The sequence below is a fragment of the Lepidochelys kempii genome, chromosome 8, assembly GCF_965140265.1.
Source record: "Lepidochelys kempii isolate rLepKem1 chromosome 8, rLepKem1.hap2, whole genome shotgun sequence".
Taxonomy (NCBI): domain Eukaryota; kingdom Metazoa; phylum Chordata; order Testudines; family Cheloniidae; genus Lepidochelys; species Lepidochelys kempii.
This window is the reverse complement of record NC_133263.1, coordinates 73,740,160-73,765,552: the sequence shown is the minus strand read 5'-3', so window position 1 is coordinate 73,765,552 and position 25,393 is coordinate 73,740,160. Positions and strand designations below refer to the sequence as shown.

Sequence of the window (25,393 nt, the reverse complement as noted above, 5' to 3'; positions counted from 1 at the left end):
GTGAAAGTTAGGGCAGGGGAGTGATATTTTAGTCACTGTTTGGCTTTTTTATTAACAATGTATTTAATTTCAGTGACTAACACTTTAGTGAGAATGTATGTCTTCAAGATTTTATTCCACCCCTTCAATTAGTATGAGAGCTCATGATAAACATGATCTAGCACATCGTCCACCAAAACCAGAGAAGATGGGGCTTGACATTTATGATACTTCTAAACTGAAAAGTAAGCACACAAAATAAACAAAACAAAAAATAAAAAACAACTTTGGTGAAAAAGGAGCACAAGCCCAATTTTTAAAGAAATACTTTGCAGGGCACCTCTATTTTTTTAATGCGCTGTAATCAGTGTTCCCTTTAATTTTTCTCACCTAGGTGCGGAATGAATTTTGTTACGTGCACCAATATGGAGGTGATGTATTGGTGCACGTAACAAAATTCACGTGGTGGGGGTTGGGTCCAGGGGTTTGGAGTGTGGGAAGGGAGCTCAGGGTTGGGTGCAGGGGGTAAGGGCTCTGGCTGAGGGTGTGGGCTCTGGGGTGGGGCCAGGAATGAGGGGCTTGTGTAGGAGGATGGTCCGGGGCTACGGCAGGGAGAGAGGACTCTCTCAGCTCTCTCTCACCGCAGCAGTACCTGGGCCGGGGGCAGGAGAGGCGCCTTTCCCCGCTGTGGCAGTGCTGGGGCTGCAGGATAGGCGCCCCTTCCTCGGCCACAGCAGGTTGGAGGCCAGGCTAGGTTGGGGCCAGGGGAGGGCTGCTGCTCCCCCGTCCAGTCCCTGGGCGGGTTCCCTGAGTGCCTGCATGGCGCTAAATAGACTGGGACCTTAGGTTGTAATAGTTTCCAGAACAATTAAGCAACATTGCACAAAAAGCAATTTTTTCGTATAATTTCTGCAACATAGTCCTAGGCCGGTGTACCCTAGAGAAATTTATCATGCTAAAAAGTGTTTATTGGTTTTGGCCTGTTTGTAATGTGTTCTGCGTCCACAAGTAAATGTTCTCAAACAGTTTAATAAATGTGCTAAATACCATTTGGACTGTACTTGCTTACAGCAGGGCTGAATACAATGCGTGAACCATTGTCAGTGATAGTATGGACACAGGCTACCTGAAGTTCAAGTAACCCTCTTAATACTTCAGTGCACAGCTATTTTTTTGAAATCTCCAGAATGTCCTGTTTCTGGAAACTGTGTTGGGAACTGTGGGATGGGTATCCAGAACAGGTTGCAAGTGGAACAGTTTAGATCCATGCTAGTGTGGATGTGATGCAAACCTGCAAGAGCTGTTATAGACACAACAAACTGTATGCCATGAGTTCAGTTATAAACTGTTGAATTCTAGAGAGCAGAGAAGGCCTGAGAGTTTGGTCAAGCCAGTGGTCCAATGTTCATTGCTAGAATTTCTTGTGGCCTGATCTGTTGTCTGTCCACTGCCTTTGTAAGCCATGATCCTGCAAACATTTGAGTGCATGTTTAAATTTATGCACCACAGTACCCCCATTGACTTCAGTGGGATATCTTGCATATAAGAGTGTGCAGAATCGGGGCCTTACTGTTACTATATTTGCTTGATTTTTAGATAGATTTGCTGCTAATTTAAATTTACCAAAGGTAATTGAAGCAGATATTTATGAAGTCGTTGGGAGGTGAACTATCTCCACTTCAACAGGTTAATCATTAATATTTGGAGGATTTTCTTGCCATGTTGTATTAGGAGGAGAACATCACCAGACAGACATTTAAATTGATTTATTTAACTAAAACAACATTATGTATTCTGGATTTTTTTCTTCAAAAGCAAACATATAATATTTTAACAAAACAAACATGAATTTTTTGAATTTAGTTAAACATTCAAGTTTTTTAAAATCAGGTTTGGTTTTGTTAAAATTGTTTTTAACTAAAATAGTTAAATGAAATTTTTCAAAAAAACAAAAATTAAACTACGTCAGCCAGGTCAACATGAGAAACATAAAATATTGGCTTCTGCAGCTAACTTAGTTGTCTTCACCTTCATTTTCCTGTTTGTTCATAATCTGGAAAAGAAAAACAAGCTTTCCTGCATTTTCAGGTCCCAAACGCTTTCTCAATTTGGAATGAATTAGTCCAAAAGCAAATATTCTTTCTACACTGGCAGAAGAAACTACTGCTGTTAAAAGTGAGATTATCACTTCAACAGTCTCTGAATCCAAGTGCTTAAATGACTTCCACTGGTGTGACTTTCTTTAAAACATCATCAGCAAACATATATTTCTTGTATGGTTCCCCCTTAGCTCTGAAGTTTACTATAGTTGCCATTGTGGAGGGATGATTGCTGGATGTCCATGTCATAGCCAACTCCTCTTCTTCAGCAGTTAAGGTTTGACCGTGGTACCGAGTATTGAGAATATTTGCAAGAAAACTATCTGAAGATAGTGCTTGTCCCATTCGTTTTTTTTAATGCTTGTAATTTAACTCTGTCATTGCATATTTCTCTTTTTAAGATCTCACTCAGTTCTTTCCAAATTTCAACAGCATCAGCAATAAAACAGCTATTTCCCTGCATTTTGTTCAACGCTACAGAAATAGGCTTCAGCATGTGAGGGAACTTTGGCCATCTATTTTTTCATAATTTTGTTCATGAACTGTCATCTGAGTAGGCCAGTTCTTGATACAGTGCTCAGAACAGTCCACTACTGAGTTCCGTTGCATGTCTTGTGGGAGAGTTAGCTTGGTTCCTCCCACTTTTTTCAGAGCAGCTGCTGCAAAGTGGTTGTTACGGAAGTATTTTGCAATTTCAACAACAATAGCCATTACTTCTGGAACACTGAAGTCTTTGGTTAGGAGGTGCATCAAATGAGCACTGCAACCGTATGTTATTAGCTTGGGACTCTCTTCTGAATAATTTCTTCTCATCTTGGATACATTTGCAATATTGTCTGTGACCAAGCTGTGTACTAGACATTTGAATTTTTTTCACAGTTTGTTATAGCTTTTACTGCTACTTCTTGTAAGTATTCTGCTGTGTGTGCATTTTCTGATGTATCAATTGTTTCTGTAAAGAAGACATTCCCTTCTTCTGTTGTCGCACAAGCACATACAACAGGTTCAGTGTGGACATTGCTCCACTCATCAAGACTCAGGTTAACAATTTTACCCTCTAGACCTTTTGCACACTGCTCAATTTCTCTTTCATACACTTTATCCAGCAATTTGCCTGCGACATCTGTTCTGTTGGGTGGACTGTCTTAATCCTCGTCTTAATGACTGTACCATATTAATGAAGTGTGGGTTCTCAGTCATCCGGAAAGGAGAGTTTGTTGCATAAACAAACGGCAATTTTTTCACCAGTTACCTATTTTTCCTGCCTTTGTAGGTTTTTCATTCTAGTGAGAGAATGGTATGGTAGATCTCAAATCAATGAAGGCTACACTCAGAAAGACCTCAAGATTTCTAGAATGTGCTGCTCAAACGGTTACACTTTTATTTCCGCTGCCTGTCCCTCCCTTCTCACATTTATCTCCAGACTTCTTGTTCAGATCTGTTCTGCCCCCAACAGTCTTCTGTTCATTGAACTTTTTGAAACTTTGCACTGTTAGAGAGAGGTAAGGGATTGACTGTGTACACAAATTTGCAGAGGGACGATAGGGTTGAGGTCTGTTATTTCTCACCTCTATAATTTATTTATTTTAAAACATTTTTGCTGTTAACAACATGTTATCTCTGGAGACACAAATCCACAGTTTGAGAACTGCAAAACTAAGCATGGTATCTTATGGTATCTTCAAGACTGAGCACTGAGTTGCATTGGGTAGATAAAAAGATTAACCTAAATAATCTGTACAGAAGCCCCTGGAATCCCATAAAATTGGGTCCCTAATCCATGAACTATTGGAACTCATTTACAAAACTTTTCTTAAACATTACATGAATATATTCTCATACTATAGAATTAGAATTTATAATCCCTATTCTATAAGGAGATATCTTTGAGCTATAACGTATCTTAATTAAAACTATCCTTAGACAGGTTTTTTCCTCAAAGGATTTTATCAAAAAAATCTGGTTTAAATTAAAAAAATGTGATTTTTTTTTGACTTTTTAAAAAAAATCATTGATTTTTATCCACCCTGGACAAACCTAATTTTTACTCAGTTCTGATGAGTCTTAAAATGAGCCTTTTGTCAGTATCTCTTGGTCTATATCATCTGTTTTAAGGTAACTTAAAATATAGGTAAACTGATCTGATGCTAACGGAGCCCAGTGTGGAAGATTACCGTATATACTCAATCATAAGCCGGTTCATATATAAGCCAACACCTCCCCCTCCCCCAAGATGGATAAGTAAAAATGGAAAATTTTTATGACCCATTCATAAGACGACCCTATAATTCCGGGGTCGGCAAACTTTTTGGCTCCCAGGCCATCAGGATAAGCCGCTGGTGGGCCGAGATGGTTTGTTTACCTCGAGCATCTGTAGGCACAGAGGTAAACCTAAGTAAACAAAGTGTCCTAGGACGCCAGCTGCTTACCCTGACAGGCCAGGACAGCAACTGGTGGGGAAATTTTTTTGGGGGGGAGAAGCTGGGGGTCAGGGGAGTAACCCCTGTGATAACCCCCCACATGACCCCACCCCTAGCCCAGGACCCCCGCATTCTCCCCATCCCATCCCTTCCCACCTTATCTGGGGAGGGCCAGGAGAGGATGTGTCTGGCCTGGCTGGAGCTGCTCCAGCAGGCTGGGCAGCGCTGCTGCAGCCTGCTCCGGTGGGCCAGACCGGGCAGTGCGGCTGCAGCATGTTCCCTGTGGGCAGGGTGGCACGGCTGCAGCCTGCTCTGGTGGGCGGGGCCGAGTGGCACGGCTGCAGCCTGCCAACCCCGGAGCTGAAGCTGCTTTTGGAGGCTGGGGGGAAAGCAGAGTGGCCAGAAGCGGCGAGACTCTGGCCCCACCTCTTCCCTTCTGGCTCTGCTGGCTGTGCTGCCTATCGTTGCTCCCTTTGTTGGGTGGAGGGGCTGTGTCCCACCTCTCCCTCTCTATACCCGTTCATAAGCCAACCCCCTTCTCTGATGCTTCCCTTTTTTACTAAAAAAATTCGGCTTATGAACGAGTATATACTGGTCTGCATTGCTTGTATCTATCTAGTTTAGTTTTTTATAACTCTTAATGTAACTAAGTATTGAACTACAGTTTTATAAATCATGGCATGTAATTCAGGTATGTTGTAACATACTTTAATTGCAGAGAAATGTCAAGATACCGCACAAGGCAACTTGTTCCTAATGTGGATACGACCTTTTCCCTATCTGCTTGTTGTAACAATTTAACTGAACACAAAAGACCTAAATTTTCTTGTCTCATGTTGTCCATGCTATGCAGAAAGAAGGGAAAAAAGAGCGAGCAGTCGTGGACAGAGTGTTCGTTGCAAGAATATGTCGAATCCTGAAAATAATGGTCCCTAGAACATTTTGTAAAGAGGTAAGCGTTGCCATCCAGTTACAAATAAAAATGATCAAACTTCTTAGTCATGTAGCTTTTTTTTGTAATCATAGCTCTGAAAACATAAATACATTGTTCTCTTACTTGTACTAGACTAGAAAAATAGCATGTCACTAGTGGCACATTAAAAAACATTATTTTTGATTAAATTTTAGAAATTGAAGTTCACAAGTAGATAATTTTAAAATTAAATAGTTATCTAGTCTGACTGTTATAACATAGGCCATGGAACTTTGCTTAGTAATTCCTGAATTGAGCCCAGTAACTTGTGGTTGAGCTGTAGAGTATCTTTTAGAAGGACAGCTAGTGCTGATTTACTATATATGATGGAGAATTGATTACCTTTCTTGGCAATTTCTTCCAGAGGTTAATAACCATCACTGTGAATCGTGATTTAGCTTTTGGGGGCCAAGTTCTGCCTACTAGAGAGCCATTTTGGCCAAAATCAATGAAGGTCTTCCTAGGAAAACTGCTCAGACTGCAGTTTTTTGCAAGATAAAATTCTTTGCTGTATGCACCAACCGGGGGTCTCCATACACCAAACTTGTATATTCTGTAAGCATCTGAAGATATTTTTGGAATGGAAGAATCAGTTGAACTCTGAACGAAAGTTCTGATGTACAGGCATTAGAGGCTCATTACAGATTGCATTGTTCGGCTTTCTAGGCTGAAAAGTTGCCCCTAAATGCTTAAATTTGGTACATAAGCTTGTTCCTTGACATGTCTACGCTTTCTCTCCATTTGTTAGAATACTTGTGTCATGTGTGGTGTACAGTTTTCAGTGGGTTATATGTAAGGCTCCGTGGATTCCGTCACCTACATGACTTCTGCAGCAGCCCAGTGTGGCTGTTCTAGGAGCCCCCTGCGCAGCTCGGACAGCCCATGGGCCAGTGGCTGCTGCTGGGGCAGTCTCGGGCCCCCAGCAGTAGGAGTTTGGGTGTGGGGGGGCTCAGGGCTGGGGATTGGAGTGCAGGTCAGTGCTTACCTGGGGGGGGGGAATCCCTGGAACGGTGACAGGAACTCCCCTCCCTCAGCTCCTAGCTCCGCCCGCAGGCACTGCCCCGCAGCTCCCATTGGCCATGGCTCCCAGCGAATGGGAGCTGCAGAACTGGGGCTTGGGGCACAATGGAGGCAGCAAGTGGAGCTAGGAGCTGGGGTTGCCGTTTTTCCCAGGATCTGGGTAGGAAACCTGCCCCAGCCCCACCCCCCCACCCCTTCAGCACCTGCGGCGCCACCCTGGGTTGCACCCCCCCGAGCACCTGCAGCCCTTCCCCGGGCCGCGTCCCCCTCCTCAGCATCCACAACGCCCCCCGGGCCGCGTCCCCCTCTCCAGCACCTGTGCCTCCCCCAAGCACCCATGTTGCCCGCCCCCCATACTCAGGCCTCCCCTGAGCCCCCCTTCCCCCCAGTTTTAGTCAGGGGTATACAGTAAAAGTCACGGACAGGTCACGGACCATGAATTTTGGTTAACTATCCATGACTTTTACTAAAAATACCTGTGACTAAAACATAGCTGTAGGTATATGTAATAAACCATAGTAGCTTTTAGAATGCAGAAAAGTAACCTCTTCTTCAAAAGAGATCTTCCTGATAACAAGTGTAGTAATGGACTTTTGTTGTAGAAAACATTACATATTAGAATCTGTCCTATAAAGTAAGCAAAGTGTTTCCCTTAAAAAGGAGTGGAAGATTTCTACTTTCCTGATAATTTTCCATTAGGTAAACTTTTAATTTTTGTGTTATCATTACTAAACATTAATTATTTGCTTTGCTTGTTTTGTATTAGACAGGTTATTTGGTACTTATTGCCGTTATGCTGATAGTGCGCACATATTGTGATATTTGGATGATTCAAAATGGAACAGTCATTGAAAGGTACTGTAAATTATTTAAGTAGCTGCTTCTAAATATTGTCTTGTTTCTCATGTGAAATGATATTGTGATGATAGTGGAAGATAGGTTCTGTGATAGATATGAAATGTCTAAGCCAAATAACATGAAATGACATGATATATGAACATCTGCAACACTGATTAAATGGTGATATTTTAAAAAGAAAAACATAAAACTACAAATGTAGGACTGGAAGGGACCTTGAGAGGTCATCTAGTCCAGCCCCCCTGTGCTGAGGCAGGGCAAGGACACCTAGACAGGTGTTTGTCTAATCTTTCCTTCAGAGCCTCCAGCTAGGGTGATTCCAATCTGTCTTGGAAGCCTAGTCCAGTGCTTAGGTATCATTACAGTTAGAAAATTTTTCCTAATATTTAACCTAAGGCCATGTCTCCGCTACCACTTATGTCGGCAAAATTTATGTTGCTCAGGGCTGTGACATAGCTACCACCGCTCATTTAGGTGGGTTTATGATGTCGACTGGAGTGCTCTCTCCCATTGGCATAGAGCGGCTATATGAGGGGGCCATTTAGGGAGCTGGAGCAAAAATTGGGGATCGGTCCTGCTTTGAGCAGAGGGTTGGACTAGATGACCTCCTGAGGTCCCTTCCAACCCTGATAGTCTGTCTGATAGTCTGAGCAATCTTACACTGGCGCAGCTGCATCGGTACAGCTGCACCGCTGTAAATTCGCTAGTGTAGACATGTAGTGTAGGCCTAAACCTCCCTTGCTGCAAATTAAGCTGAATACTTCTTGTCCTACCTTCAGTCGATGTGGAGAATAATTGATCACCATCCTCTTTATAACAGCTCTTAACATATTTGAAGACTGGTAGGTCCCCCCCCCGGTCGTCTTTTCTCGAGTAAACATGTCCTCTTTTTTTTAACCTTTCCTCATAAGTCAGGTTTTTCTAAACCTCTTATCATTTTTATTGCTCTCCTCTGGACACACTCTCACTTTCCTTAAGGATGGTACCCAGAGTTGGACTCAGTACTCCATTGAGGCCTCACCAGCACTGAGTAGAATGGGACAATTACTTGATGTGTCTTACATACAACTCTGTTAATACATCCCAGAGTATTAGCCTTTTCTGAAACTGCATCACATTGTTCTCACTCATTCAACTTGTGATCCACTGCAGCCCCGAGATCCTTTTTCAGCAGTACTATCGCCTAGCCTGTTATTCCTAATTTTGTAGTTGTGCTTTTTATTTTTTTTCTTCCTCGGTGTAATACTTCACACTTGTCTTTATTGAATTTCATCTTGTTGGTTTCAGACCAGTTCTCCAATTTGTCAAAGTCGTTTTAATTTCTAATCCAGTCTAGTCTTCTAAAGTTCTAGGAACCCCTCCCTGCTTTTGCCACTAATTTTGTAAGCATACTCTCCACTCAGTTATCCAAGAAATTGATAAAAATATTGAATAGTATTAGACGCAGCACAGACCGTATAAGAAAGAGGATTTGATTTTTTTTTTTTAAATCTGAGTTACATGATTCTAAAGTGGGATGCATTTTTTTAAATTGAAGTTAGCTCTTTCATACTGTAGATATTATCAGTCAATCTTTCTTGTTTTGTGGATATTGGTGTCTTTGAGGGCACTATCAGCTCATGAGATAGACATTAACTGTCCCTACAGAGAGCAATCCAGAATGCACTACTGTTGTAGTGTTCCCTATAGTAGATGGAAAAAGTCAGTTTTCCCATTGCAGTTGTGCAGTAATGTATTTTACGGTGCTTTTGACCTGTGTAATTATGCAGTCATTAAAGCAACATTATTTTCTATGTTCTCCACGACCACTGAAGGCAGGACAAGAAGTAATGGGCTTAACATGCAGCAAGGAAGATTTAGGTTAGATATTAGGAAAAACTTTCTAACTATAAGCATAGTTAAGCTCTGAAATAGGCTTCCAAGGGAGTCATGGAATCCCCATCATTGGCGGTTCTAAAGAAAAGGTTGAACACACTCCTGTCAGAGATGGTCTAGGTTTACTTGGTCCTGCCTCATTGCAGGAGGCTAGACTTGAGAACTTCTTGAGGTCCCTTCCAGCCTTACATTTCTATGGTTCTATAATCAGAAATATATATATAGTTGTTGAATTATGTACAATTTTATTTTTCTTGCAGTGCAATCGTAAGTAAGAAATTCTTTTTACATTTATAGCTTCAATCCCACTTGGTAAATAGTTGTTGAAAATAGTAGCATGCACATGCTCTACTGATGCTAAATATTTCATAACTGATGCAGTACTGATGCAATTTGCTTTTCATCTCAAAAGTTTTTGCCATAATAGATTTATTTTGAACAATTTCAGCTAATTTTTAAAAAAAACTCCATTGCTCCTATGTTTTCATATTTGTTTTTGCTTCAAAATATGTGTTTACTGTGGTATTTAAATTAAATGGTGGTGTTGATTCTTCCTTCTTGCCTGCCATCTCTCTAAAAATAAAAATCTATACTTAGTCTTTCTCAACAAACAGAGGAAGAAAAATAAATCTTGATCCTAAATGTAGGCTAACTGCTTGCCTAAAAATAAATTTACAATTCCTCACCCACCCATTTTAATGGATTGACAGATGGTCCTACTCAGTCTCTTTACACCATGTTCTGATATGGTTGCAAGTACTCATTCTCTTTTCCTGTCCATTTGTTTTCTCACATCTCATCTTCTCTGTTGTGTTTTTCTTTGTTTCTCTTCTGTGTATTCTCCCCCCCTCCTTTCTTATTCCTCTTTTTCTTTTACATATTTTGCTAACTTTTTCCACTTTGCACCTTCCTTTCTCTCTCCTCCCCCCCCCCCCCCCCGAAGGCAGTATGCTGCTGGGGTGAGTAGTGTCCTTTTGTTACCCAAGGTTACTAAGTGCCATGGGAGCAGGGAAGAGTATATGTGAGCTCCTCCTGTAGCCTCTAATGTTAGGGGTCACAACAAGAACAAGGAGAGAAGGCAGGTGGCTTTCAGTGAGCCACCTTCCACTTTACCTGACGTTGTTGTTGATACAACATTTGGTACTGCAGTTTTCCACAGTGATCCTTTCTTATACCCTGTTACCTCTGCCCTCCTGAACTAGTCAGGATCACCCATCTGCCCTCCCTGGTGGGCGGGTGTGTGTGTGTAGTACTTGCTTTCTCTCACAACTAATACGTAGCATGTGGTGGTTTGCAGTGCTATCATTGGTCGCAGCAGAAAAGATTTCAAGAGGTACTTGTTCAACTTCATCGCTGCCATGCCTGCTGTAAGTGCTTTTTTTTTTTTGTTTGTTTGTTAAAAGCGATTTAAAATATAAATTCAGAAATCATGAAGAGATTCCAAATGCATTTCTCAGAACTTTTAAAAGTAAACTGTTTTTAGAATGGGTGGTTTGATTTCACTTTCTGGTTGTAAGAAGTAGGGAAATATTTGAGTGCAGGTTTCTCTATTGGCTGCCTATTGATTCAGCAGAATTGTCTTGCCCTTAATTAATCTTTTAGACTGCTAGGTTTGTCTGTTGGAATTGATGAGTAATTTAAAATCCCTGTTGCCAATTGATGACAATAAGTTGTCAAGGTTTGTGATCAGGTAACTACTGGTACTTAAATAATTTAGTTTTTGTTTTTCAAGCAGATTCAAAATAAAGGTAAGATTTTTCACATTAACCATCTTTCAAAACACATAATGTTTTTAACATTCAGGGTTTTTTTTAAGTGACTTACAGCCTGTTCATATCTCCTAGGAATGCTAAAACAAATTGTTCTGGAAATAAACCCAGCACATTAAGGGGAATGATTCTCCCTAATTAAAGAAAAATGCAACCAAATTTTAAAATAGGCCAGAAAACAAGCTGATACAATTTTAAAGGTAGGGTGTGGGGCTGAGATGGTAAATACATTCTAAAACTGCTTATGAGAGTTAAATGTTTGGTTGTAACAATAAGACCAGTTTTAACTTTTATCAGTACTATAGTATGTATTGTTAGTACTCATTTGATGATCCAAAGCTTTTTAAAATTGAAATAGAAATATAGGCCATGATACCTGCAAATAATTATGCACTTGCTTGACTTTAAGTACGTGAATGGTGTCATTGACTTAAATGAGACTACTTTGGTGTTTAGACATTTGCAAGATCTGGGTCTTAGTTAATTTAAATCAATTTGTGTACAAAGTCTGACTAGGTAAAATTGTGTTTTGAACTTTTACCAATGTAAGCAAGCAATTTGCATGATCTATTTAATCCAACTGTTTTTGGTTTGTTTGTATTAACTTGTATTACTATTATTTATTCCTAGATCTCCCTGGTAAATAACTTTTTGAAGTATGGGCTAAATGAACTTAAGCTTTGCTTCCGAGTAAGACTCACAAAATACCTCTATGAGGAATATTTACAGTAAGTCATAACTTTAATGCTTAAAATATTAAAAGTGCGGTGTAATGTATCAACTGTAAAATAAATCCAAGTAAATATCAAATAAGAGATGGGATAGTTTGTGGAGTTTATAAATGTTCTGAAGTGGCTTTCAGCTACTCATTTAATACTACTTGAATCATTGATTCATTTTAGGTAAAACATAGCAAGTTTCTCAATCATTGTTTTGTTGATGTTTTAGGGCTTATACGTATTACAAAATGGGAAATCTGGACAACAGAATAGCTAATCCAGATCAACTGCTCACACAGGATGTGGAAAAATTCTGTAACAGTGTAGTGGACCTGTACTCAAACCTTAGTAAGGTGAGTTCCTTTAATAAAACTTTAATCTTTTATTAATAGTTGTCATTTGGAATCATTAAACACTGTGCAAACATTACAAGTGTCAAGGAATACAAATAGCATTGAATAAATGTATGGGTGATAAATCTTGTCAGTTTAGGAAGATCACTTTCATTTATGAATTATTGTATAGGATTGAGTCCACTTTATATCTAGTGAATTCATTTCAGTCAGTGTTATGTGAGGGAAATATTTTTCCTTACACAATGGTCTTTTTCCTTATTTGTGATTTTTTTTCCCCCCCTTCCATGCTCCTTCCACAAACAGTAATTTTTTCCTTTTGGTTTTCTTTTAATATTCACCATTTTGAGAAGGTTGTGAGAGCACAGTCTTTTGTCAATTATTTAGTTTTCAAGGGAAAGAAAATTCTCATTCTTATTTGTCTTTTCTCTTTGATTTTAATATGTGAGTGGTTTGTGTTTCAGTGGTGGGGAAGGGTGAAATGAATAAAGAAATGCCCTCTTTACTTAATGGTTTCAGGTGTGTTTCCTAACTTTGGAGCAGGGAAGCAAAAGTGCCTATCCTGAAGGCAGTTTTGTAATTTAGTGGAGGAGTTTTTTTTATCGAAGTGTTCAGAAGTTGGCTCTATGTACAGAAGTAATTGGGTGGGTAAGTGAGCAGAGCTAGCAGGTTTAAAAATACTTATTAGGATGACTTTCTGTCCTTGAAATTACTCCTGCATGAAAGTTTGGTTGGACAATGCTAGATTTGTTGTGAATATAAACCTAATGCTTCACAATTTTATAATAGTGGTATCTAGTAGGGCATGTTTCATTGAGACCTGGTTGGATGAAGCAAGAGACTTTCACAAAATTGAAGATCAACAGAAAAATGTCTTTGAAACAGATATTTATCTTTAAAGGAACCAGTTTAATTTTATAGAAGAATATTCCCTTGCAGTATTTCAGTCCAAATATTAGAAAATGACTATAGATTAAAATGAAATATTCTTGTATATGGAATAGGTCATACAATAGGTCAGTGGTCTCCAACCTTTTTATACCCAAGATCACTTTTTGAATTTAAGGGTAATCCAGGATCTACCCAGTTCCTTCCCCGAAGCCGCCTGCCCCTAACACCCACCCCCGTCACTCGCTCTCCCCTACCCTCACTCACTTTCACTGAGCTGGGGCAAGGGGTTGGGCTTCAGGAAGTGGTGTGGGCTCTGGGTTGGGGCTGAGGGGTTCACAGTGTGGGAGGGGGCTCCGGGCTGAGCCTGGGGCAGGGGGTTGGGGTGCAAGCTCTTGGAGGAAGTTAGGGTGGAGGAGGGGGCTCTGGGCTTTAGCAGAGTGTTGGGGTGCAGGAGGGGATGCGGGGTGCTGGCTCTGAGAGGGTGGTTAGGGCTGGGGTTGGGTGCAGGAGGGGGTTTGGGGTGTCAGCTCTGAGGGGGGGGAGGGCCGCAGAGCCGCGCTGGCCACTTCCGGGAGTGGCGTGGGGCCAGGGCAGGCAGGGATTCTGCCACTGTGGCAGCCCCGCTGCACTGTCGGAGATCATGTTCGACTGGGAGAATCTCTAGGATCGACCGGTTGGTGACCACTGCAGTCGGTGTTCATTGCGCTCTATTTTTTTGTAGTCAAATACAAACACAGCCTTTGTCCTATGACATTTACTTGCTTGACCAAACTGAGTAAGATATGCAAAGTAAACAAAAGATGTTGAAAAGATTTTGAAAACTGTTTCATGAGTGGTACTGGTAACAAAACTAAAACTATTAGATATGTTTTCTTTTGTAAGAAAGAAGGAGAGTCACACAATTGATATATCTCTTCTTAAGATGTAGTTACCATGAGGTATGTGTCTATGGTTCCTGCTTTTAAGATATTGGTGTTTATCGCATAACGTGTACTCCTCTGTTTCTTTAAGTAGACACAGGTGGATAAGAGCATTCTGAGGGATACACAAATTACTGTAACTCTGTATGAGCAATTTTACATTGAATATGTATACAATCTCTGATGTAATATACGGCACTTTGAAAACATGCACTGGAATAAGAAATGCTTTTCCTGGTATGATCCATCAGACTTGTGAGATTAGAAAAATTCTATAGCTTTCATTTAGGAGTTAAAGATGAATATTAATAAAATAAATTAGAACATCATTATGAGAAAACAGTGACTTTTCCCACATAGTGTTCTAACGTACATTGGAAATCTGTTGGAAGTTACATTTTTTAAGTTCTTGTTTTCACAACTCAATACTAGTGATCCATTAAAAAACAAACAAAGCCACCCATCAGTTAGATCAACTTATAGTATTTATAATGTTTTAAATTGCCATAAGTTAGTAAAACAAATTTTTTTAACATATTTTGATCAACAAATAACCCCTTTCAGTTTGGCTTCTATCTCCCATAACAACTGTCTGACCACCATTAGGACACACCTCGCAAGGGTGAAATTCTTCCGTCTGGTATATTACTGTGCCAGGGAGACCATTTTATGCTTGTGCAAGCAGCCAGCCAGGATGAATTCAGAGAGCACAAATGTGTTAGGCGATACACCTAGCTAGTATGTTGGGGATGTGAACTTCCTCTCCAAAAGGGAGGGCTTTCAGATTAAGGGCCAGTCTAGTATGTAGTAACTAGCATTCAAAATTGCAGTTGAGTTGCTGCAACTCAGAGAAGTGATAAACTGCATCAGGAGTGTCATGACAATCTGGTGTCATCCTGCCCTTTAAAGTTGAATGTCCCTTGTGCCATATGCATGGCCAGCTGTATGCTGTCACTCCTCATTCCAGACCGTCCCCACTCTGCATGATTGTTTCTAGAAAGGCTAGGATTTAGCCCTTTGTTGTTCAGTTTAACAAGCTTAAACCAAATTGGGAGGTATAATTTTTTAATGTACTCTGCAGGGTGTGTGACGATTAGTATTAAGCACACATGATGCCATTTTCAATTGCTGAGCAAAATATGTAGCCTAAATTATCAGGCTGTCTGGAATGTTGCTTTTTGTTTCAGCTTTTTGTTTAATTATGGAATGTAAACTTTTACAATTTTATGTTAACTGAAGTATGTACCCGATTAATATGCTACAAAATCTGATGATTTTACTCTTTATATCCATGTTTTCTTCTGTGTCTTCTAATACTAACTTTTTTCTGTTGCAGCCATTTTTGGATATAGTTTTGTATATCTTCAAGCTGACAAATGCCATAGGAGCTCAGGTAAATCTATTTTAAAAAAAAGTTTACGATGCTTGAAATAAATCTTTCAGTGTCTTAGCTATTATATCCATTTGGAGATCGATGAAAATCATACTCAGCTACTTTTAAATATACTGTATTCTTTCAGAAAATGGACATCTGTTTTCATACTAGTTATGAAGTGCCATAAAAGCTCACTATTTTGAAGGAAACAAAATAAAAAAACTGATATCTGAGAATTTGGAGGCTTTCAAGAGAACAGATGACTTCTAGAAAGACCTGCAGGTTCTTCGTTTCCTTTCATCAGTTGTACAAAAGGCTTTCATCAGTTGTGCAGTACCTTTTCTAGCTGGATTATGTCTTGTACCACAGTTGTTTACACTCTACAAAAACATATTTCCTATCTCTATAAAACCTACAACATCAAAGGGGAGCTGTTTGTTGTACAGGATTTGGGACAGAAGACAGAAATGTGAGAAGCAACATCTTAGACTTAATATAAAATTTAAGAGTCAGTACAAGCTCTTTTTAAATTATTTGCTTTATCTTCGCAGGTGGGGAAAAAAAATCCTCATACAGGCGTTTTGTGTCTAATTCTTGCTTCATTACTATTTGCTAGTCTTACCTCTGTTCATGAGTTGTAGAAAGATAAAAGAAGTTATACTTTACAGTGGGAGCCTAATTTTCTTTCAAGGAGTACTCCTTCAGCACACATCACACTTTCTTTTCCCCTGGATAAATGTTGCTTACTGATTTCCCATAATTTCACATTGAAGACTGCACCAGAGAATTCATAGTAGGGTCTATGTCTGTGCCTAAAGAGGGAGGAATGTATGGGGTTGTCTTAGAAACTACAGGTGACCTGCATAATTATTAAACTTCAGAATTGTAGAACATGTGATAGTCTCAAGTTTCTAGTAGGAGAGTTTCTTCTCAGTTACATCTGAGATAGCACATATATTTCTCTGTATTTAGAAGAGCAAATGGTATCATCTTGGATTCCATTATGCAACTGCTTTCAATGTTGCCTTGTTAACAGGGAATGCTGTGTACTGTACTTTTGCTATATGAAGGAAATGAAAGTTTTTTTTCTTTGTGTAGGGTAACTGTTTTAGTAGTGCTAAAGTTGTAGTAAACCTATGTGACGATGCTGCCCGTGGGAACCAGCTGAGGTCACTCAATTAGGGTGAACTGCAGACAAACCCCAAAAGCTGGTGGATATTTCAATACTTAGATATACCAAGCCAGCACAAAACAGCTTCTATAGTACCTCACTGGTTACTCAGAAGTCCAAACAACGCAGTTCCCTTAAAGTACCCAGCCTCAAGCCTCCATCCGGACACATAGTCAGATATGATGATGATTACTGAAAATCTTATCTCATCATACAAAAGAAAAGGTTCTTCCAATCCCAAAGGATCAGCCACCACACCCAGGTCCAGTTACACTTCTACCCCAATATAACGCAGTCCTCAGGAGCCAAAAAAATCTTACCACGTTATCAGTGAAACCGTGTTATATCGAACTTGCTTTGGCCTCAAGCATTTCCGTTATTAATAGTCACTTCCCACCCCCTGACTGACCCCTCAGAACCCCCAACCAATCCAACTCCCCCCCCCCCCCGGCTCCCTGTCCCCTGACTGCCCCGACCCCTATCCAACGCCCCCATCCCCTGACCACCCTGCCCCCAGAACCTCCAAAACATCCAACCGCCCTTGCTCCCTGTTCCCTAACCCCCCCGCCCCCCGACCCTCTGCCCCTTATCCAACCCCTCGGCCCTGGCCTGGCACCCTTAACATGCCGTTCAGACACGCTGATCCGCCAGAGTGCACAGCCCCGGCCCCCAGAGCGCTGTATTACTGCGTTATATCCGAATTCGTGTTATATCGGGTCACGTTATATCAGGGTAGTGGTTTATAACTTAGATCTTACCCACAATACGCTATTATAGCCAATTCTTATTAACTAAGCTAAAATTTATTAAGAAAAGAGAGTGTTTGTTAAAAGATCAATATACATACAGACTTGAATTCAGTTCTTGAGGTTCAGATACATAGCAGAGATGAGCTTGTAGTTGCCAAAAGTCCTTTTAGAAATAGTCCATAGGTTATAGTCCAATGTCCATATTCAGGGCGACTCCAGTCAGTGACTGGGGATCTCAATCTTTATGGCTTAAGGTTTCCCCCTCCTGAAACCCAAAGCAGATCTGAGATGAAGAAGGATCGGGTCCCAGGGTTTTTATACATTTCCAGCAGCCTTTTGGCCTGAACAACAGGCTTAACTTTCCTTCTTCTAAACATCATGGCATTTAGCACAGGTAACTTATCCATTAAACAGTTCAGCTACAGGTTACCACAACCTTCAAAGAGACATATAGACTATAATACTATTTCACTCCAGTGTCTTCATAAATGTTAAAAAACCAAAGCTATAGCAATAGACAAGACTTGTTTGCTTACATCACAAGACCTGAACAAACATCTACCCTTCTATCTCTAACAATGCAGACTTACATTTCAAAGCTCTAATCATTTACATATCTTCTTAACCTCCTTTAAAGTTTGGCTATGGTTCAGGTCAATCTGTGAGTTAATTAACTCTTTCTGGCCCTGTCACCTTTTAATGAGATATTAAATTACACTCATAATGTCATAACCTAAAATTAAAAATCTGTTAAATTAGTAAAATTAGTAAATTAGTAAAATTAGTAAGTATTTTCCAATCTTACAAACTTTGTACATTAACAAAAATGTTCAGTTTCCAGCAGCAAGTAACCAGTGTGTGCATTGTTAGGTTTGGAAGAAGGGTAAGCAAGCTAGTTAAGCAGCAAATCTTTTGACTAATCATGGCAAACCTGTGCCAGCGTTAACATAAAATTTATTTTCAAATAAACCAAATAAATTCTTGCTGTTTTCAGATGGTTACATAATTTAGTAAGTCTATGTTAATGCAGTATTAACTATAAAGTAACTACAAGAAAAGCGATTTGATTTTAAAATAAAAAAAAAAAAAACTTCCATGAATGTGGTATGGCACGCTGAAAGTTTAACATGTTACATAAGCACCTTTTAAAATGTCCAGGTTCTAGCTTTGAATTGAAATCAGACTTTAATCCTTCTTCATTGTGATGGCATGACTTATACTATTTTTTCAAAGATTTTGAAGTTGTAAAATTATTGCTTAAAGAAATGCTTATCCGTTTTGGCTGAGTGAAGCAAGGTCCAACACTTGATGACATTCATCTGCAATGCCATAACTTTGGAATGCTGTGTCCGATCAATTACAAAATTCCACGGAATGTTATAGAAATCTATGGCACGAATTGGAATTGGTGCAAATTGGAATACTATTCCTTGATTTTCAGGAATATCAGGACCCACAGACTAATCTCTCTGCCACCCGCGGCTGCTGCCTACATACATCAGAGCAGCAGCAGCTTAATTTGCTGTGTGGGAACAGTGTATGAAGTCTGGATTGCACCAGAAATAAGAGACTTTTAAAGGGAAGGATTATAGGGTGGGAATCAGAGACCTGAGGATGGGTGGGGGAATAACTGTGTGTATGGCCGGGGGTGGGGGGAGGGAGCGGGGAGATAGAATGGGGTTCCAGTGTGGATGGGGCAAGAGTGTGAGGGTAGGGGGGAAGCAGCAGGGACTGGAGGGATAGAGCGGTGGAGGGGGAGGAAGCAGGGACTCAAAGAGGACTGGGGTGCTGGTGGTAGTAGGGGAAGCAGGCACCTGGAGGGCACTGGACTTGGTGATCATAGGGGGAAGTGCTCCCCCTAACACACACACGGGGGGTGGGGGGCATAGAAGCAGGGATCTGGAGAGGGGAAAGCAGGGGGAAGAAATGAGCACCAGGAATGTGAGAGACAGTGGTATAGTGGGTAGGGGGACAGGAGTTCCTGAAATAGAGGGGCCGGTGGCACACAGGGAGCTTGGTGGCAGGAGGAATAGAGGGATGCAAGGAGCCTCTGGTGGGTCCAGTGTGCTTGACCTACAGAAGTTACAAGTGTGCAGCTCCTTAGTTCTAGAGTTTTTATAGTCCTGTCTTTTTCTTTAATATTCACAGGGTCCAGCTACCATGATGGCCTACTTGATAGTTTCAGGCTTTTTCCTTACACGTCTAAGGAGACCCATTGGCAGGATGACGATTGCTGAACAAAAATATGAAGGAGAGTACAGATTTGTCAATTCACGGCTCATTACAAATAGGTATGGATTTATTTGTTGAATAAATGAAATCTTTGTAGTATTGCAAGGTACTTACTCAAGTAAATTCTAAAAACGTACTGAATTAATTTTGAGGAAAATGTTTATATTTCTATGTGGACTAATTATTTAATAACTCCTATATCCATTATTTACTCATTTTAAAAGGCAAACTGTAGTTGAGATACTATAAAGCTCTGTCCTACAGTTGTCTTGTGGTAATATTGTAAACTCATCTTTGGTGAGAAGGTAATTAAAATAATGTCTTTTATTAGAGCTTCATTTTTATAGCTAACTTTTTCAGGCTGGTCGCTCTGCAAGGATTGTCTATATTAAAAATTAAATGAATTGTCTTTTTTTTTTTTTAGTGAAGAAATTGCTTTTTATAATGGGAATTTAAGGGAAAAACAGACGATTCATAAAACCTTTCATAAACTGGTAAGAGAGCATAAAATACTTGATTATAGCTTAAATGCTAAATTTTCACTTAACCAAATTCTAAGGAATATTGTTATGGTGGTTCATAATGCTGAATTTGTGCTAGTCTTTTTGTTTTTGCCTCAATCCTTCCTTCAGCTGAAAACTGTATTGTGAGGGGGAGAAATCTTACTGCAAACGGTCTGGCACATATGCACCAAATTAATCGTAGCTTCTTAAAGTACGTCTACACAAGGATAAAAGACCAGCACAGCCACTGCTGGCATGGGTCAGCTGACTCGGGTTGTGGGGCTAAATATTGCTGTGTAGATATTCAGGCTTGGACTGGAGCCTGAGTTCTGGCACCCTGCAAGGGTGGAGGGTCCTAGAGCTCAGGCTTCTGCCCAAGCTTGACTGTGCACACAGTGATTTTTCAACCCCAGAGCCCATGCCCTGCGAGCCCAAGTCATACGACGCAGGCCAGCAGTTGGTTTTTAATTCCTGTGTAGATATACCCTTAGAAATTTAACTCTAAATTTTCTGGATTTCTAATGAGTTTTTTGTTAAACTCTGAACTTCTTAAAAAGTGAAAGTGTTGCTCATTCTTCAAGTTCGAAGACAACCACTACATCACTGATTGATTTCGTTTCTGTGAACACGAGTGATTGATCAGGCCAATTTGAGCTTTGAACAGTTTGTGATGCACTGAACAAGAGATGCTGCTATGGGTTACTTGATTAACAGCGGACATGCTGCTGGTGTGAGATTTACGCTGCTGGTGCTTCTGCTCTATCTCAGTAGTTCTCTGCTTACAGACTGTAGCTCCAGTATGGATGACACTTTGCCAGGTAGAACAATCATTAGCAAGATCTTCCCATAACTCTGGATCAGTGTTGAAACACCTCAAAGGATAACTAGACTCCCTGTCTTTAAAAAGTTTCTTCTGGTCTCCCTGAGAGCGCTTTCTCTCCTTTAGCTCACCATAAAAGATCATCTTTGGCAGTCTCTCATCTGACATTCTGGTGACTTGGCCTGCCCATCTTATCTGTGACTTCATCAACAGAGTATGGATGCTTGGAATGTCTGCTCACAGGAGAACCTCAGTGTCTAGAACCTTGTCTTGCCATCTTATCCTCATTAGTTTCCTCAGACAACCCACGTGAAAGTGATTCAGCTTCATAGCATGGCATCTGTGCACCGTCCAGGTTTCTCATGCATACATCAAAGTTGGCAACACAATGGCTTTGTAGACCTTCAGTTTTGTTTGTTGACACATGCCTCTGCGCTCCCACACATTTGTATGTAGTCTGCCAAAGGCAAATTGCTTTGGCAATTCTGGTGTTGGTTTCATCATTGATGTGAACTGCACGTGACTGTGTACTGCTGAGATAGGTGAACTTGTCCACTGCCTGGAGGATTTGACCATTCACTGTGATAATAGGCTCTATGTAATGCTTTTGTGGTGCAGGCTGGTACATCACTTCTCTCGTCTTAGATATTTATTGTGAGACCAAAATTGCCACAAGCTGAAGAGAAATAGTCGATACCCTGCTGCATGTCAGACTCAGATTTGGCATTCAGGGAACAATCATCAGCAAACAGGAGGGTTACAAACAGTCATTTCCTGTACCTTGGTCTTTGCCTGTAGTCTCCTCAGATTGATGGTATCTGATGCCAATCCTGGTGTGTCAGTCACGAAAGGCATCTGTAAGCATGGCAGAAAATATCATACTAAAGAGAGTTGGGGCAAGCACACAGCCCTGGTTCACTCGATTGGTGACTGGGAATGGTTCAGATGACTCACCGTCGACAGTCCATAATGGAAGTGAGCATGCCATTATGGAATTGCTGAACCATTGTGATGAATTTCTCTGGGCAACTGAATTTTGCCATGATCTTCCAAAGGCCATCCCGACTGACCGTATCAAATGCTTTTGTCAGATCAGTGAAAGTCATATACAGGTTGGAGTTCTGTTCCAGGCATTTCTCCTGAAGTTGATGAGCTGCAAACACCTTGTCTGTGGTCCTCTGACCTTTCCTGAAGCTACATTGACTCTCAGGCAGGAGCCCTTGGTTCAATGTGTTGCACAAAAATTCTGGCAAGAATTTTGCCAGCTATGGACAACAAGGAGGTGCCCTGATAGTTGCTGCAAGATTGTCTGTTGTCTTTCCACTTGTATAAGTGGATGATGGATACAGCCTTGTACTCCTGAGATATAGTTCTTTGAGACCATGTTGACTGGAAACCTTCAGTCAATTTCAGAGTCACGTGCAAGTCTCTGCTAATATAGCAGACTTCTGCTAGTATAGCATCTGCACCAGGTACTTTACCAGTTGATAGCAGGTCGCTTTCGCAGTTTCAGATCAGCGTTGGGGGATCAGCAAGAGAGGTTGATATCAGTCAGGGGCTACCAGTCAATTGCCTCCTCACTAATAGGTGATTGTTGATTGAGGATATTGTTAAAATGTTCTGCCCACCTTTCCAGTAGCTTTTCTTTCACAATAAGCAGTGTGTCACCATTGGCACTCAGTATTGGAGATGTTCCTGATGACCTAGGCCCATAGATTGTCCTCAGAGTATCATAGAAGTTCTTCATATCATTTGAGTCTGCATAGGACTAAATCTCATCTGCCTTGTTGCTCAGCCATGAGTTTTACATTTCTCTAAGTTTGCAATGGACAATCCTTTTGATGTTTTTAATCCGTGTGTAGAGATACCCTTAGAAATTTAACTCTAAATTTCTTGGATTTCTAATGTTTTATTAAACTCTAAACTTCTTGAAAGGTAGTGTACATTGAAACCACTGATATGTGCCAGCACTTTAGTGGAGTTTGGTGTGTGTGTAATTTACTACATAAATTAGTTTTAGCACACAGTATGTAAACTTGCAAGACTGCTACTGGCCAAGTGAGTGATGATCTTACTAGTGAGGCAAGGTGCGTGAGGTAATATTTTTTAATTAGACCAACTTCTGTTGGTAAGAGACAAACTTTGAAGCAACACAGAGCTTTTCGGGTCCTGTAAAAGATACTATCCCATCTATCTTGTCTCTCTAATATCCTGGGACCAACGTAGTTACAGCTACACTGCAGTCTCACTAGTGTCATACAGAAGATGGCAGGTTTTGGAGCAGTCTTGAGGAATGTGCTATTTGGACCCTAATGAAAAGATGACATGTGCTAACTAACCTGTGTAGTAGCCCCTGTTAGTTAATTGAGTGGCTGCAATGCCAGTTTTGAGAGAGAACATGCATCTCATATTCCATAAAGAATGATAGGTGGTGTATTCAGCAAAGGAGTAGGATCAAGTGGGAAATATGAGGGAAGAACTGAAAGCTGTGGACTTTAATTGGCCATACCGAAATGCATGAGGGGTCCACACGCTGGCAAAAGAACATAATTTAATTTTTTCCCTAAAATTCTTGAATAGGCCCTCATCTCCCATCTTGATTACTGTGACATGCACACCCCCTTTGGACCTTTTTGACACCCATCTTACCTCACTTGGGCCCATTTAAAAACTGCCACTACGACTCTTTCTGGCCTGTTGTTCTGACTGTGGGAACAACCCCCAGTCTCTGAATCCATTCACTAATTTTGTTTCCCATAAGACCAAAATTTAGACTATACGTCCTCCTCACCTTGAAGGTTCTTCACTCTTGTTCCATTACCTATCCACTTTTGTTTCTTGCTGTCTGTCATCTTTGTTCTGCCAGTGACATGAGATTTTAATATCTCTGTCTACTTCTCCTATAAACATCTCCACACTTTTTTCCATTCTTCCTTGTAAGTGGTACATCCTCCTTGAATTAATCTGTGAAACTATTAGTCTTTTCATCAAATGCCTCCACCAGACCCACTTCTGTTGTGACACCTCCAAAAAAGGTGAACCAGTTATAGCTAGATGTTTTAGCAGTTAGGATTAGCTGATTTTATTTAATATTTTTTCATTTCCTGATTATTTGAAACTATAGCTAATCTATCTAACAGTGACCTTTATTTCACAACCCAGGTCCTTTATTTGCATCACTTGCAAACTTTCCTCTTATTTACTGTTCAGTTGTTTGTGTGTTCTTTCAGATTATATTGTAAGCACTTGCGGGGTAGGGACTCTATCTGGATTTGCTCAGTGCCTAACACAATTAGGTCACAATCTTTATTGGGGCCTCTTTGATTTACTGCAAAATAAATTATTTTTTTAGAATTAAATTTGCTTCTCTATTGTAATTGCAGGGCGCATGGCAAATATTTGTGTATGTTACATTTTTTCATATGTATTGTTTTTTTTCCAGGTGGAACATTTGCATAATTTCATCTTGTTTAGGTTTTCTATGGGATTCATAGATACTATCATTGCCAAATGTAAGTGTTTTCCCAATGCTAGTGGAATGTTTTTTATAGTACAAGTGGTGTTACAAATATTTTAATATGTGTTCATTTTATGTTCTGATTTTAACTTTTCTTGCTAGAAAACATTTACTTTTAAATATTGCAGACCTAGCTACTGTGGTTGGTTACCTGGTCGTTAGTCGTCCGTTTCTGAACCTAGCTCATCCTCGCCATCAAAAGAGTACCCATTCAGAACTCTTGGAGGTAAGTAATGCAGAATAGAAATAAGTAAAATATAATAATTGCTTGAATTTTGTTAGTTCACATAAGTAAACATAGTTGTATTTTGCTATTTAAGGATTACTACCAAAGCGGAAGAATGTTGTTGAGAATGTCTCAAGCTCTGGGCAGAATAGTCCTGGCAGGCCGTGAAATGACCAGATTGGCTGGGTAAGATTGATAACTGGTGTTCACAGCTGCTTAAAACTATTTTATTTTAGATATATGTAGTTCCTGTACTCCATAGCTGTTGTTTATAAATGGATTGTAGTTTAAAACAAAACAAATGTGCACTCATTTTGCACAGTGCAGCAAAAATATAGACATTAATAAACATCTTATTGTGAGAATATTAGGGAAAATTAATGTTTTCAAGTACGTTGGTAATTTCTGAGCCTATTAGTGGTTGCAGATGTTTTGAATGTGAGATCAGCAGTGATGGGCAGTATGTAAGTAAACCATTTTCCATCTTAATGTAATGTTGTTGGGAGAATATTTTAATATGAAAGTTTTACCTTCAAGCTTAACTTTCTAAAGTGTTAAATATTTCACCATTTTAAGGGCCATCTTGGTAAACTGCAGAGGTTAGAAGATTTCTTTATTGGAATTAGGAAGCTTTTAATGCAGTTCTAGAGCAAAATTGATTATATTCCAGAGTTTTGCAGTATCTGGTGCTTGAGGTAATGAGCCCAAGACATACAACAAAAAATAAACACGTATGTTTTGAAACAGGTTGCATTCAGAAAGTACTGTATCCCAATCACACTGCAAAAATGTGATTACAGTTCTTCCGTATTATGATTTTAATTTTGACAGTGTAGGGTACTTATTAGTAGTTTATTTTTGTGCGTAACAATAAAATCCTTAAAATGTTTCTGAAGATTAATTCTTAATGCATCCTTATTTTAG

General features: G+C 40.1%; 1 protein-coding gene across 6 annotated transcripts in view; it reads left to right on the top strand.

Annotated features, from left to right (window-relative positions):
• ABCD3 (ATP binding cassette subfamily D member 3) overlaps positions 1 to 25,393 on the top strand; it is a 76,053-nt gene that overhangs the window by 34,290 nt on the left and 16,370 nt on the right. For all 6 annotated transcript variants that reach the window (XR_012160408.1, XM_073357003.1, XM_073357001.1 and 3 more), the window contains 11 exons: positions 5,352 to 5,450; positions 7,258 to 7,346; positions 10,522 to 10,591; positions 11,624 to 11,721; positions 11,942 to 12,065; positions 15,213 to 15,269; positions 19,320 to 19,462; positions 19,828 to 19,897; positions 24,169 to 24,238; positions 24,372 to 24,469; positions 24,564 to 24,655. Coding sequence is in view for 5 of the 6 variants with exons in the window: in XM_073357003.1 (XP_073213104.1) it covers positions 5,352 to 5,450; positions 7,258 to 7,346; positions 10,522 to 10,591; positions 11,624 to 11,721; positions 11,942 to 12,065; positions 15,213 to 15,269; positions 19,320 to 19,462; positions 19,828 to 19,897; positions 24,169 to 24,238; positions 24,372 to 24,469; positions 24,564 to 24,655 (1,010 nt within the window). In the remaining variant the exon portion in view is untranslated. The remainder of the gene's footprint in view (positions 1 to 5,351; positions 5,451 to 7,257; positions 7,347 to 10,521; positions 10,592 to 11,623; positions 11,722 to 11,941; positions 12,066 to 15,212; positions 15,270 to 19,319; positions 19,463 to 19,827; positions 19,898 to 24,168; positions 24,239 to 24,371; positions 24,470 to 24,563; positions 24,656 to 25,393) is intronic.